The 13,920-nt window shown below is 49.3% G+C and overlaps 1 protein-coding gene across 2 annotated transcripts in view; it reads right to left on the bottom strand.

The window, feature by feature from the left end:
- Positions 1–11,477, bottom strand: part of GPA33 (glycoprotein A33) — a 29,388-nt gene extending 17,911 nt beyond the window's left edge. The window contains exons 1-2 of one of the 2 annotated variants that reach the window (XM_019528693.1): positions 11,288–11,477; positions 1,119–1,270 (exon numbers count right to left, since the gene is read on the bottom strand). In XM_019528693.1, coding sequence (XP_019384238.1) covers positions 1,119–1,270; positions 11,288–11,321 — 186 coding nt within the window. In that variant the 5' untranslated portion in view covers positions 11,322–11,477. The remainder of the gene's footprint in view (positions 1–1,118; positions 1,271–11,287) is intronic. The other variant, XM_019528692.1, reaches the window with a different exon arrangement.
- Between the last annotated feature and the right edge of the window lie 2,443 nt (positions 11,478–13,920).

Here is a 13,920-nt window from a genome sequence, read left to right as displayed (position 1 = left end):
TGCTACACTGTGATGATACTGATTGGAAGACGATGCTCACATGGGAGACTGCCAATGTACATGGCTCCCTCCTTCCCTATACTGTGTCCCATGCCTTGCAGATGGCATCCATAGCCTAACACCCGTCCTATAACTTGTTTAGCCTAACACCAGGCCACTCAATCCATCATGGCTATCAGCCCCTCCCTGTTCCTTGGGATCACCTGGCTCAGGACCCTTTTGGTCCCCTCATGACCCTACACTGGTGCCTCATCCCCTGCCCAATACTGGGCCTCACAGTCCCCTTATCCCTTGCCTCAGAGGCTTCACAACCAGCTCCTCGTAGGCTTAGAGCCCCACCCCCCTAGAGTCTCACACCCAGCTCCCTTAATAGAACTCAGGACTCACAGTGAGCCTGGAAGCTGCCTCAGGTCCCTTCCTGACCTTGGACCTACCTCAGGACTCACTGTGAGCCTAGACTCCTGCTATGACTTTTGGGTGTGCTCCCCTAGCCTTTCCCCTCCATGGGTAACCCACAAAGCAGTGAGGGATGAGGCTTTTTCTCAGCACCCTATAATCTCCATTCACTAGGGAGGCACAGGTGTGGCATTTCCTGAGGACTGCCCTGCCACAGGCAGTCCCATCACGGCATCCTCCCCAGCAGGGTGTAGTTTTAAGCTATTCCCCGGGATCAGGAGCTTCCACTTTCCCCATAGCTCCTTCCCTGTACCTCCAAGATGGCATGAGCAGCAGCAGCTCCACTCAGGTGGTGTTCTTCTCCTGGCTGCTTTGCAGCAGAGTGCTGGCTTTGCTGCCCAGAGCCCTGTTCTTACAGGGAACAGCTGGGCCTGATTGGAAGTGCAGCCACCCTCAGACTGCTTTGTTGTCTGCTCACACCCTGTGAGTAACAGAGCAAAACTTGTGCTCTGTTACAACCCATCACTACAATATCTGAGCATCTCACAATGGTTAGTTTATTTATGCTTACAGTAACATAGTATCCCTTTACACATATAGGGAAATAGAATGACACTGACTGAGATCACTCAGTGAGTCTGTGCAGACTTGGACCTAGAACTAAGACCTTCCTTCCCACTCCCCTGAGGGCTGAGTGATTGGTGTTACATGTCACAATTTACCGTTGTCCGGATTTTCTTCCAGTAAACAAAGTCTCCGCTTTCAGCAGTACCAGTAGTCTGGAATTCACATCTAAGAGTCACATTATTCCCTCGTGCCACCTTTACTTCCTTGTCAGGTACAGTTATAGTGGAACCATGAGCAGTTGCCAGTGCTGCAAAGAGAAAGAAACAAACCAGCGCAGCCAATTTTGCCTGATCAAGGAAAAATGCGACCCTTGGTTCTAAGAACTCAGGATATTTTCAAGAGCTAGTTAGCTTAAATGGTTTAGGCTACGTACAAATATTCTGGGAGAATTCATCTCCTGGTAGAAAAACTTGCCCAGAGATGCCTGAACAGACACCCCTGAAGAGCAGAGAGCTTGCAGTGCTGATGCTACACAGCCAGGGATCCTCTGTGCACACATCTCACCAAACTCTGTAGGCTCCCTCAGTCTGTCCGGAGACAGATGGCAGCAATGCACAGGACAGCCCTGATTAGAGGGCCCAGACTGCTCAGGGTCAGCCTGTGTCTCCCTGCAACAAGTATGAGGATTGTTAAGGGGGCATGTTCTGCTCCCTACTTGGCTGAAATGCTAGAATCCAGCAAGTGACACTGGGTGCATCTATACCTGGCCCTGCACACCCCTACACACACCCACATCCCTTCCCCCCTAAACCCCGCCCCCAAATCTCACACCATGCATGTCCAGCCAGCCACATGAGACGGGAGAGGACCTGCTGGTGGGAGCTGCTGCTTCAGGGGCAACTGCTACACACCAGTGCTGGGACATGTGGCCCCAGCCGGGGCGGGGAGGAGGTCCTGGTCCCAGGAATCACTTGAGGGGGTGATGTGCTGGTGGGAGGGGTGGAGGTGGCAGCAGGGGTGTGTGAGAGAGAGACGGAGGTTGGCAGGGAGTGGTCTGGGTAGGAGAGGCTGGCAGAGCCAGGCTTGGAGCTCCTCCTGCCCCCCCCCCCCCCCCCACAAGGGTAGCCTGTGCAGGGGGAGGCCATCCCGGGAGCAAAGGGGCCAGCTCAGTCCCTGATCCCCAGTCGAGGGCTTCCCAGGGACAGGGAGCAGAACAGCAAGGGCTGGCACTGCTCAAAGCCACAAAGCAGTGGGAGGGACAGCTGCAGCTGGACTCGCCCTGGTGCTGGGACAGAGCTGATGCTGGGAGGGAGCTAGTGGGGGCAGGCGGTGGCTGTGGGTCAGGAGTGAGGGGACTGGCAGGGGGGAGGGCTGTGGACTGAGAGTGAGGGGGCAGGGCACTGGCATATCAGTACTGCTCAGTGCCACACATCCTGGTGAGCAGGGGGCAGCTCTGATTTTTCTATGACAAAAAACCCAAAAGTAAATGCCAAAGTGTATAGATATTTAGAATGTATTTTATTATGATGATAGAGGCACTGGTAGGCTTCCAAATTGCTTTAAGCTTGTAAATATATCAATAAAACATTGCCCAATGGATCTCTCTATAGTGGCATTTCATTTTACCAATGAAAGAACACAGAATTTGGGTATTTTAATGAGAGAATTTGGATTTCTTATCAGAACATCTGTAATTTTTAAACAGGGAACACCAGGATCTTTACTGAGACAAGTGGCAAGACCCAGGCAAAGGAGCCTGTCCAGAGCCAACACTAGGGAGCCAGATGGAGGGCAGATGAGGTGGCTGACCTCTTGGCCATTTGGGGCCAAGAGGACTTGATTTGTCAGTTCAAAGTGGGCTACTGCAAGGAGCACATCTTCTGGGTGATAGCTGCCCAGATGGCAGTGGGGGCACCAGAAGACATGACAGTAGTGCTGCCCAATGGCCAGATGCGTAGCCATGGCCCACTAGCAGCTGGTCCAGAGTTGCAGGAGGCTCTGCTGTAGTGCCTATGCCACAGCCTAGACAACTGTGTAGTCCCCATCCAGGTCTGGCAGGCATGTGGCTACGGGGCCACAGGTCCAAAAGTAGGGATGATGTCACAGGTGCACAGCAGGTCACAGCCAAGCAGCAGCCCCCACTGCCAGACTGCTGCAGTGGGTAGAGGGTACAGGGGCTACTCCAGGTTAGAGCTGCTTCAGCAGTCCAGCTGGCACAAGGGGTAGTGTTGCCAGGTACCAAGTGGCTGGGCCTCTGAAACTCCTGTCTATTTGTATCTTCCAGAGATCATGGGCCTTAAGGCCCACCTAGTTACCTAACAGCCCCCTCTACTGTGTGAGGCCAAAGTTTGAAAGATACAGGTATTTTTTTTGTTTTTTTTTTTTGTGGGACAACTAAAGAAGAAAAGGGTAGGCGTAACATGGGGGTTATAGGTTCAAAATGTGAAAAGAAGTTTGCCAGAGGGGGACCTCGGAACCTCCTGAGGGCAAATAGTCCTGAGCTTCTTGTCAGGGCAGGTTTTTATATTGCTGGGACCAGCACTTGTGGCCTATAGCTCCCCATGGTGGAAGATCCGGGAGGAGCCAGGCAGGGTTATTTTGCCCCAAGTGGCAATTTGCCCCACACCAAAGTGCATTTTCAGGCATGTGTGCTGAACCAAAAATCCCCACCACAAACTTGCGCCACTCTTTTTTGAGCTGCTGCAACCACACGTGCCTGCATGTGTGAGTATGCCCACTGAGTCATTAAAGAAGGGCTGAGCCCCAAACCAGACTTTGATCATTTCAACCAGAGGCATCTACACAAGCTCACACCAGGAAGACGGAGAATGGAGGGAGGTAAATGTGAGTGGAGGACTCTGCGTCCTAGAGGATAGAAGGAAAGGAGGCTAGGAGGGGACAGTGAAGAGTCATGCTGCCCTGGAATACCAGCCATGGGGAGCACTTAATTACTCTGCTGCTAAAAAGGATCTGGGTAAGCTGCAGCATAGGAAAGCAAGATCTGGGTCCTGTTGCTCGTGCCAGACTGAGATTAATCCTATAGGTGAATGTAACATATAGAGGAAAAAAGAAATCACTAATGTCGTCTTGTGATGACTATACAGTCTCTGTCCAAGGGCTGACAATTGGTGGGTAAATCCATTGCCTAAAACAAGGAGAGATCACAGCTCTGTGCCCCAAGTGGCAGGATGTATGTTGGAGGGAAATAAGGCTTGACCCATTTGTGGTGACTTAGATAATTACCCCCCAAGATACTCAAGAAAGGGGTAATCTGGGGCAGGTGGTGCTGGCAATACTCCCAGGCTTGAAGGAGGCAGTAACCAGGGACCCTAATGGACTGGCATAGTAGGCCATTTCATAGCCTCCACTCTGTCCAGTATACCTGACAACAACTGGAGTGAAAGCCCAGTGTCTTTTCTGAACTTGGGGCACTTCCTGGAAGAACTTGGTGCTGAGTCGCTGCTGTTTTGCAAGCACTATTCCTATTGCCAGGCAGACATTGCACACACCTGGCCACCTTTGAAGCCATCCTAACATTTTCAGGCAAGGACTGATTCTCTGCTTTCCTTTCCTCTCTCTTCACTGCTGTTCTTGCCATTCTTACTCCTTCCTCATCTCCAGCTTCAAATCAGGACACATAGTGAGGAGTGACTAAACTAGAGCAGAGGACTAACGGTCACAGCTTGGACTCTATTCTAAGCTCTGCCACTGATTTGTGTGACTTTGGGTAACTCACTACAGCCCTATGCCTCTTTCTCAATCTGCTGAATGGGGCAGGTGCTTCTCTTCCTCACGGGGAATTAAATAATTTCAACTTTCAAGTGCTTTCAGAGCTTCATAAAATAGCTGATCCTGCAGGGCAATGTCTTTTTATTATTACTTTATTGCAGCCACTCCCAGGGCTCCTGCTTCTCTGGAACACCCAGTGCAGTTGCAGTTTGCATGGCCTTAGGGCTCTCTCTGTCCCTCCTTTACCCCTCCCACGCCCTCCTTGCCTCCCAGGAAACAACAGTAGGACCCCAGAGGCTTAAAACAGGTTATTCTTACTCTGTCATAACTCCAATCTAGTTTTACCCAGCTCAGGTTCAGAAACAGGTTTTTCACCCACCTTGCAAGGAGAGAGAAAAGACTACCCAACCCCAAAAGCTCCAAGTCGCAGCAATTCCTTGCCTTTCCGCCAGACAACCAACCCCCACCCCACTCCACCCCAGCCTTTTTACTGAAGAAATCCCATAAATGTGGAATCACAATGGGGCCAGACCCTAACCCAGGGGCAGGCAATTATTTCGGGCAGAGGGTCACTTACCCAGTTTTGGCAAGCTGGATAGCCCTGCCCCTTGACAGGTGTCCCTCCCCCTGGTCCCTATCTTGGGACCAATGTCCCAATGTCTTGGGACCAATGTCCCAAGGGCAGCACCATTGGGGCCCAAAGCAGGGTGCAGGCTGGCAGGGGTCTGTGGAGCCGGGCTGGGCTGCACCGGCAGGGAGGGGGAAGCTGGCCCATCTCCATAGAGCCCCTGCCAGCTGGGACCCCATGCTCCTGCCACCCTGCTCTGGGCCCCACCAGCACTGGCCCCGGGACACTGTTGTGGGCCCCATGTTCCCACTGGCTCCCACACCGACTCACACCCAGTGCCCCCCAGCCCCGCAGTACAGGCAGGGGATAGCGCACAGCCCTGACCCCCTGCTCACCAGCAGGAAAGAAGCTGATGCTGAGCATGGGGAAAAGCAGCCCCTCACCAGCCCCGTGGCCGGCGTCCCTGCTGCAGGCTCTCACAGCCCATGTGGGGCTGTCTGGAGCAGGCACAGGCAGGCCCACGTGGGCTGCAAGTGGCAACAGTGTGGGACGCCAGCCATGGGGCGAGTGAGGGGCCGCTTTTTCCTGTGCTCAGCACCAGCTTATAACCCAGCCCTGCTGCCAGCCTGGGCTCCAAGCCAACTCTGGGCTTGCCTGTCAGTGGCAGCAGCTGCAGCCCTCCTGCTTGCCGTGCTGAGCAGTGTTGGCTGGGTGCTGCCCACCCGGAGCTCGCGCACTAGGCAGCCCAGAGGCAACAGTGGCAAACACTGCCCGGTATGGCAAGCAGGGGGGCCGCAGCTGCCGTTGCCATGTGCAGCCCCGACAGGCAAGGCCGAAGGCAGCGCAGGGCCCAGGCTTGCAGTGGGGCTGGGTTACAAGGTAGTGTTAAGCGCAGGGAGAGGGAAAAACAGCCCCTTGCCCACCCTGTGGCTGGCACCCCACACTGAAACCGCTCGCAGCCTGCCTGGGGCTGCCTGTGCCTGCTCCAGACAGCTGCGCATGGGCTGCGAGCAGTTGCAGTGTGGGGTGCTGGCCATGGGGTGGGGGAGGGGCCACCTTCCTCCACACCAGGAAGGAGCCTGGAGGAAAGCTGAGCGCGGGAAAAAGCGCCCCCCCCCCACCCCATAGCTGGCACTCCCCACTGTAGCCACTCACAGCCCACATGGGGCTGCCTGGCAGTGCAGGGTGCCGGCCATGGGGTGGGCAAAGGGCCACTTTTCCCACACCTGCACTCAGCTGTTCTGGTGTCGCCAAGGCAGCCAAGTGCTCCCAAACCAGAAGCCCCTACTGGGGCTTCCAGCTGGGGGAGCAAGGCCAGGTGTGCCCTGCTGTTGTGGGAGCCCACCAGGCTTCCCCTGGGTCCTACTGCCCTTGGTTCCTGTCATTTTTTTACATGAATCAAGGGCAGATAAATATTAATTTTCTAAATCTTTTAGGGGCCCCATGGGCCAGATTCAGCACGCGGACTGGATTTTGCCCACCCCTGCCCTAACCCCAGGTGCAGCAGAGACAATGAGTAGTAAGTATGCTGCAAAGACAGATATCCAGCACACCTCCTGGCTGGGAAGTGACCCTCTCAGTAGCACAGAAGCAGAAAGGGATCTCAGAGTCATAACAGACTCCAAGATAAACATGAGTTGTCAATGTGACAAAATCATCAGCAAAGCTAACCACACTTTATCATGCATCAGCAGATGTATGACAAATACAAGCAAGGAGGTGATACTTCCCCTCTATGTGTCATTCGTCAGACTGCAGTTGGAGTACTTCGTCCAGTTTTGGGCACCATACTTCAAGAAGGATGTTGATAGACTTGAGAGGGTCCAGAGGAGGGTCACTCATATGGTCAGGGGCTTACAGGACAAGCCCTATGAGGGGAGACTGAGGGACCTGGATCTCTTCAGCTTCCACAAGAGAAGGCTGAGAGGTGATCTTATGGCTGCCTACAAATTCAGTAGGGGGATGCAGCAAGGGATCAAAGATGCTCTGTTCACCAGGGCGCCTCTTGGGGTAACAAGGAACGATGATCATAAACTGACAGCGAGCAGATTTAGATTAGATTTCAGGAAAAACGTCTTCATGGTAAGGGTGGCAAAAATTTGGAATGGGCTTCCAAGGGAGGTGGTGCTCTTCCCTACCCTGGGGGGGCTCTAAGGCTGGATAGGCATCAGGCTGGGGTCATTTGAGCCCAGCACTCTTTCCTGCCTAGGCAGGGGGTCGGACTCGATGATCTGTTGAGGTCCCTTCCCACCCTAGCATCTGTGAATCTATGAAATATGACTAAGCAACCATTCTGACTTGCCTGGCCCCACCATGGGAAATGCTGAGTTCTCAGTGCCCTCCCATTTATTTCCTAGGTCCAATTAGATTGTTTGACTGACTCAAAATCCAACTGCACCTCTCTGCAGCATGTCCTCCTAAGTCTTAGGGACCCTGTTTTGTTATGTTCTGGAGTGCCACCTATCTAACCTGTCCTGTCCTATTTCCTTCCTCCTACCTCTGTGCTTTTTAGGAAATCACCAAACACATTGATAAGGCCCATTTTACAGCGTATATTTTTAGTGCCACACAGTTGCTTTCTGCCCCCAAATAGAATAAGCAGCATGTCCAAAATCAGGCTTTCTGAAGGAGGGGTAGGGTTAGAGAGAAACAGAACTTGTTCCAAGCCCAACTGAAAGAAAAAGAGCCTCAAATTCCATCCCATTCAAGGCAGAAATAACTTTATCAAGGACTGTCCAAGTGGCAGCCAACAGACTGCCTAGTTTAACACCCAGCTGCCACTCCTCCCACTGCTCCAGGCTTTCCCTCCCTCCTCCAACTTCTGCTTCCTGCCCCTGGGAGCAGGCCAGGGTGGGATGGCCCATGGAAGTCCAGGGAACTGCACAGAGTGGGGGTCATGCTGACCATGCTGCCCACATAGGAAGACCAGGGGAGCCCAGGTTGCCTACACAGAGTATGGCCCTCAGCTGCTCAAAAGTTGGACAGCCCTGACCTAATACGTTGTGAAAGAAAAAATGTCAACCTGGTTTAGAATTTGTTAGAAAATAGAAGTGCTTTTTCTAATTTTTGTAACAGAATCAATTAAAAGGCTTCTTTCTCTCCCCTGCTTTCAGGTTTTAGTCCAGAAGAACAGGAAAGGCAGTGACTCATTTACTTTCACTGCCCATGTTGAGCAAATGGTAATAAACAGAATAGGAACAGAACAAAGGGCAAAATGTACAGCAGGTTGACTTTTTTCCCCACTGAATATGTTCTTAATTGAAAAGTGCAGATTGTGATAGAACAAGATGATCGGTTATGAAATTGTTCAGTCATTTCAGCTTGAGAAAACATTTAGAGAAGATGACAGGCATTGTTTTGATATTTTCGAAATGGAATATTTTGATTTAGATTTCAAAACACTTTATTTCAAAGTCTAACAACACTGAATGCAAAAGTAAAACTCCCTGGAAACAGATGAGAGATTTCTTTTCCTGTTGAACAAAAATGTTCTGTTCAGTCTAACCTACATTTTATATAGTCCTGATTGCAGCAAGAAAACCAAAAAAAGAAATCAACTGTTCACATGGCTCTAGTGAAAAGCCAGTTAGATTGTAGAAGTTTTGTAAGTGTTGATAATCATACACATCATTGGTGACCTAAGAACATTTCAGAAAGAGAAACTGAGCCTCAGGGTGAAAGTGTCCTTTCATGAGACTGTTGAGCAAGTGCGGCCTGACTATAAAAAGTTCCTTACCTGACCCACCTCTTCAAGAGAAACTCCCTGCCCAACAGAGAGAAAATTCAACTCCACTCTCATTCTCATTGCCATGCCCTTTATGCTGCTCCTCAAATGGAATTAACAAACATGACAAACAATGTGGAGCTACTCTACCTAAGTGAAATATATATATACACAACTCCAAAGAAAGTGCAGCCCATGACACCTTGAAATAAGATTCCTGCACCTCATGACTTCATAATCTGTCTGCATACCTGAGAACATTTCCCTTTGCAACCTCCTGCTTATCTGTTGTATCTTTCTTGTTTATTATAGTCTGTGCTAAGTGTTTACGCATTTTGAGACAAGAATGTCTCTCTTGTTAAGTGTTTGTACAGTGTGTGGCACCATGGGGACCTGGTCTCTAAGGCCACATTTATGCAAAACAGCACTGGGCGGACATTCATCAGCTAACTCTGAACAAGCTCGTTCAGGTATTGTGCTTAATATAACCAGAGGTTTGACAGCCAGGCTCAACCTCCTGATCAGCAGCAATGGCAGGGGCCAGGATAGCTTTGATAGCTGTGGGAGCCAGGCCAACTGCAGCAGCTGAGCTGACAGCAGCAATGGTTGCCATCCTTGCACTCACTCTAAGGTGCCCTGGTCACCCAATACTGATGACACTGCTGAGCAGCCCCTTGTCGGAGTGGTGCTCTGCTCTGGCTAGTATACCCTGGCCACATCTACATGAGATGGTGACTGTGCAGCAGCTTGTTACTACTGCGCAGTAGCATCACGTGTCACAAAGCATGATACTATGCTACTGTGCAGTAGTAACAAGCTACTGCGCAGTCAGCGTCACCTAAAAGCCATTCGGCAATGCTGCTGTACAGTAACTTCGATTACTGGGCAGTCATTGAGTACTTGTATATGTAAGTACTGAATGATTGTGTAGTAACAACTGCAGTCACCATCATTTAGACTCAGCCCCTGCTTCTTAGCTCCATATGGGCTAATACACCCTGCTGCTTAGCATTCTCTAGTGTCACTCTCATCTCAGGTATGCTTCACTTGTCTAGTGACTTCAATCCATTCTTTAAAACAGCGTTTCTCAACCTGTGGGTTGTGACCCAAATATGGGTTGCAAGAATATATGAAAGGGTCATGGACGAACTGTAAAAATGGATCAACAAACTTTTAAAATGGATTCACTCTTAAAGGAGAAAAATGTGGGAAACTGTGGCTTTAAGCGGCTGCTTGGGGCCTCCCAGGGCCCACGCATACCACCCTCTGCCCCACATGCTGGGGGGCTAAGGCCTGGGGATGGAAGGCAGTGGGTCAGGAGTAAGAGGCACTGGATCAAGACTGGCCATTGATGTTTAAAAAAGGATCCTGGTACAAAAAAGGTTGAGAACCACTGCTCTAAACACCTCTCAAAGGCCAGTGCTTTCATGATACTGTTAAAATTCAGGGTCCATTGAAATAAAATTCAGGGGCTATGGCTCACAATTAGAATTTACATAAGACCCAAGAAGTGAATATAGGAAGAAACAGAAGGGAACTGATGCTAAGATAGGGTTAGACAAGTCACATAAATAAGATCACTTGGCAACTCAGTTTGCATCTGCTTCTGAGGAACAGAATTTTTTTAAAAGATATTTAGCTAAGTACTGACCATTCCCTTCCCCCAGGCTTCACTTTACAGGAGTTTTCAGAGGATTTTGAATGAGGCAAAGGGGATGCTTAAGGGAGTAGGTTTGGGTAGAGGGTTTGAGGCTGAGGAGATGGCATGAGGAAGGCATGAAGACATTTGTGTAAGGTGAGTCAAGGCCAGTGTAATCAGGAATGCAGAGAAACATGAAGGGAAGCCATAACAGAGCAATGGCAAAGGCTGTGATAAAGAGCAAGAACAAGAACAAGCTATTGAGTTTAGCGAAGTTGGTAAATCTACATCTTGAGTTAGAAAAGTCTCTCCATATAGATGGATAGATTACATGTGTGTATCTATCCATCTAGCTATCTATTTACTTAGGCAGATTTTACCATTCCACTTTTTTGCAGGGACAAAGGACTTAAAACAGTAATAAATACCATATAAAAGTGGTTTTAAAATCTAATTCCCTTCCTGCCCCTGAAATGGTATAGAATTGGATGTAAGTTTTGTTATTGCAATATGAAATAGCAGTCGCTCTACCTGCCAGTCATAAGTACACAAGAGCCTGTGCTTAACAAGAGGGAAAAACACACATACACACAAATCCCTGGAGCATTTTAACATGCCTATCCCTCTTCCCGTCCCCTAATGACGCAACCCAAAAAGTACTCACCTAGGCTGAAAATGAACAGCTCAAGTCGCTTCATTTGCCTTATGGATTCTCTTTACCTTCTTCAAAATGTCCTCCTCTATGCTTGCTAAATAGCTGTACTAGCAAATGGGTTAAGTCAGGCAGTGAGCCTGAACTTTCCTCCCCAGCCTGTCTTTATTTCCTCTTTCTTACTTTGCCCATCCACCCCACCTAGAATGACGAGCTAGCTTACCACTGCCTTTAGAAATTTCTGCCTATGCTCTGCATTACAACTGAACACACCCTTTCCTCGCTCAAGTAAATAAACACCCTTTCCTGGTCCCTACTGAACTGGTCTCTGACTGTCAGATACACAAAGGAAATGAAATGATGAGTTAATCCAAAGGGCCAGGTGAATGTGTGAACACTATACAACAGTGATGGTATGAATAGTGACAAATAACTGAAGGAAATATAAACCACATTCATTTAAAATGATTCATCTAGTTAGGGAGCATAGGGCTGAATTTACAAAGGCATTTAGTTGCTTAACATTACAGATTGTCCAGATTGAGAAAACCATTTAGGGTGGGAGTTAAGCATGGAGGGCCAGATCCAGATTAGCCTCGTAGGTGCCTCCATTCAGGCTTCAAATGTGCCTAAGAATAGATGCCTTGCAAGAGGAAAATGCATGGGAAAAATTAGACACCTCCACAGGAAGATCCAGAGGACTTAGAAGCTGAGCAGGGAAGCAGCTAGCGCTCACCCACCGTAGATACTGAAGATGGATGTGTCTAAATTCCCATCCCTGCTCAGACCTTAGGCACACCCATCAATTCAAGATCCATAGTACACAGAGAGTAAATGCCTTTGACCAGTGATGGTTCCAGTGCCCTTCTTTGGCAGGAGAGTCTGAAGGCTAGACCACTTAAAAATCAGAGGTGCAGCTTTTTAACCCAACCTCATCCTGAGAGGAATCAAACTCCCACTTCCCAGGAGACTGCCCTAACCCCCACAGCCTGGACAGAACCACCCACTGCTCCTCCTGTTGAAGACATTGGGCCACTGTGCAGTCAAGAATGTAAGAGTCATGGGGGCAGGAGGACAGCAACCAGGGCAGGATTGATTTTAGCATACTAATGAGGGCCCTCCCTAAGAGAGGGAAGACCTGGGTTCCTTGTTCCCAATGCTATTTATGTATTTTATTCAATGACTCTTCAATGGAAAACACATAAGGAATCCTGAGAGTGAGTCCCTCTTCTAGGGAGTGCACACCAGGCTGCAGGGTTAGGTTCCTTCTGGTGCCAGGACTCTCACATCCCATTCTGCCCTTTGGCCTGGCCCCATCAGCAAGAAATGGGGAAGGTGATTCCCCTCGTCTACCCAACCTGACCTATAGCCTGGCTGTCAGGATCTCCTCATGGGAGATATGGATTTCAGTTCCTTTAGCTGAGGAGGACCTAGAGCAGTGGGTCCCAATCTTGTTAGACTCTAGGCACTCCTTGGAAAATGTCAGGTCTTAGGTTTTGTGTCTTTTTGGGGTACAGAAAAATATTAGAGCAATTCCTCTATTGCAAAGAAATCAGAAAGACCACAACAGGCCAGAATATTTTCAACACAATAGTTTCCTATTTGAAATCTCTGGATTTATCTTGGGGATCATGTGGAGGTGGTAGTATACCAAACAGTGATAATATTGTATAGTACCTTGCAGCAGCCTTAAAAGACGCTCATGGCACCTCAGGACACTGAAGCACCCTGACTGAGAATCACTGGCCTAAGAACTTAGGTCTCCCATTTCATGAACAAGTGCTGTAACCATGAGACTATTACATAAAAGGTGGGTATCACTCTTCTCTTTTTCAAGTGACAATGAGTATAGGCTCTGTGCTCCATATTGACCTCAGTGCTCATGGTGTGAGTTAGGCAGGCCCTGAATACTCCTCATCCAGCCTGTATCAGGGCTTAGCTGTTTTTAAATGTTTTACTTGTTCTAAAGTGGATTGCAGCAGAATTGAAGTGGGAGTCAGGCATGTAGCTGTTCAAAAGGATGTGCTTCTTTCTGTACATGCTCAGAAACCTCCGTTTAGGTGCCTGGTGATCTTTGCAGAACAAAATGTCACCAATGAATGAATTCTGAAACCTAAGGCAGACAAGGTTCTTTGGGTAAATCTGATATCTTTTATTAGACCAACTAAATAATTGGAAAAAATTTTCTCAGTAAGCTTTCAGGTTTAAAAACCCTTCATCAGACTGGGGAAGCATCTGCAGTTGGTGTGTGCTCTTCCTGGATGATTTTGTGGCCACCATAGTAAGGCTAACCTGAATTGCTTTCTGTGATGTGATTACCTCCGCTCTGTGTGTAAGTCCTTCTTTGGCATCAAGTTTGGATTCATTTGGGCCTGCCTCCTGAACACCTTTAAGGATCAGTTCTTAGCTGGATTAACAACAGCTCTTTTCCTGCTTAGACATTTCTGTAATCCCACTAGGGGCTTGTCTGCAAGTGCCTCCAGACAACACCTACTGTGACCACGGTGGACCCTGCCCACAGTGCTGCCAGAGGTCTGGCTTTTGCCAGGACTCTCTCAGCTGAAGCAAGACACCCCACCACCATGGCCAGAAATGCTGCTGCAGAAGGGAGGTGTCAGCATGGCCAACAGCCAAGGAGTTAATAC

The sequence above is a fragment of the Crocodylus porosus genome, unplaced genomic scaffold, assembly GCF_001723895.1.
Source record: "Crocodylus porosus isolate Cpor-Errol unplaced genomic scaffold, CroPor_comp1, whole genome shotgun sequence".
NCBI lineage: Eukaryota > Metazoa > Chordata > Crocodylia > Crocodylidae > Crocodylus > Crocodylus porosus.
Note: the sequence above shows the minus strand (reverse complement) of the source record. Positions and strands in the feature narration are given on the sequence as shown.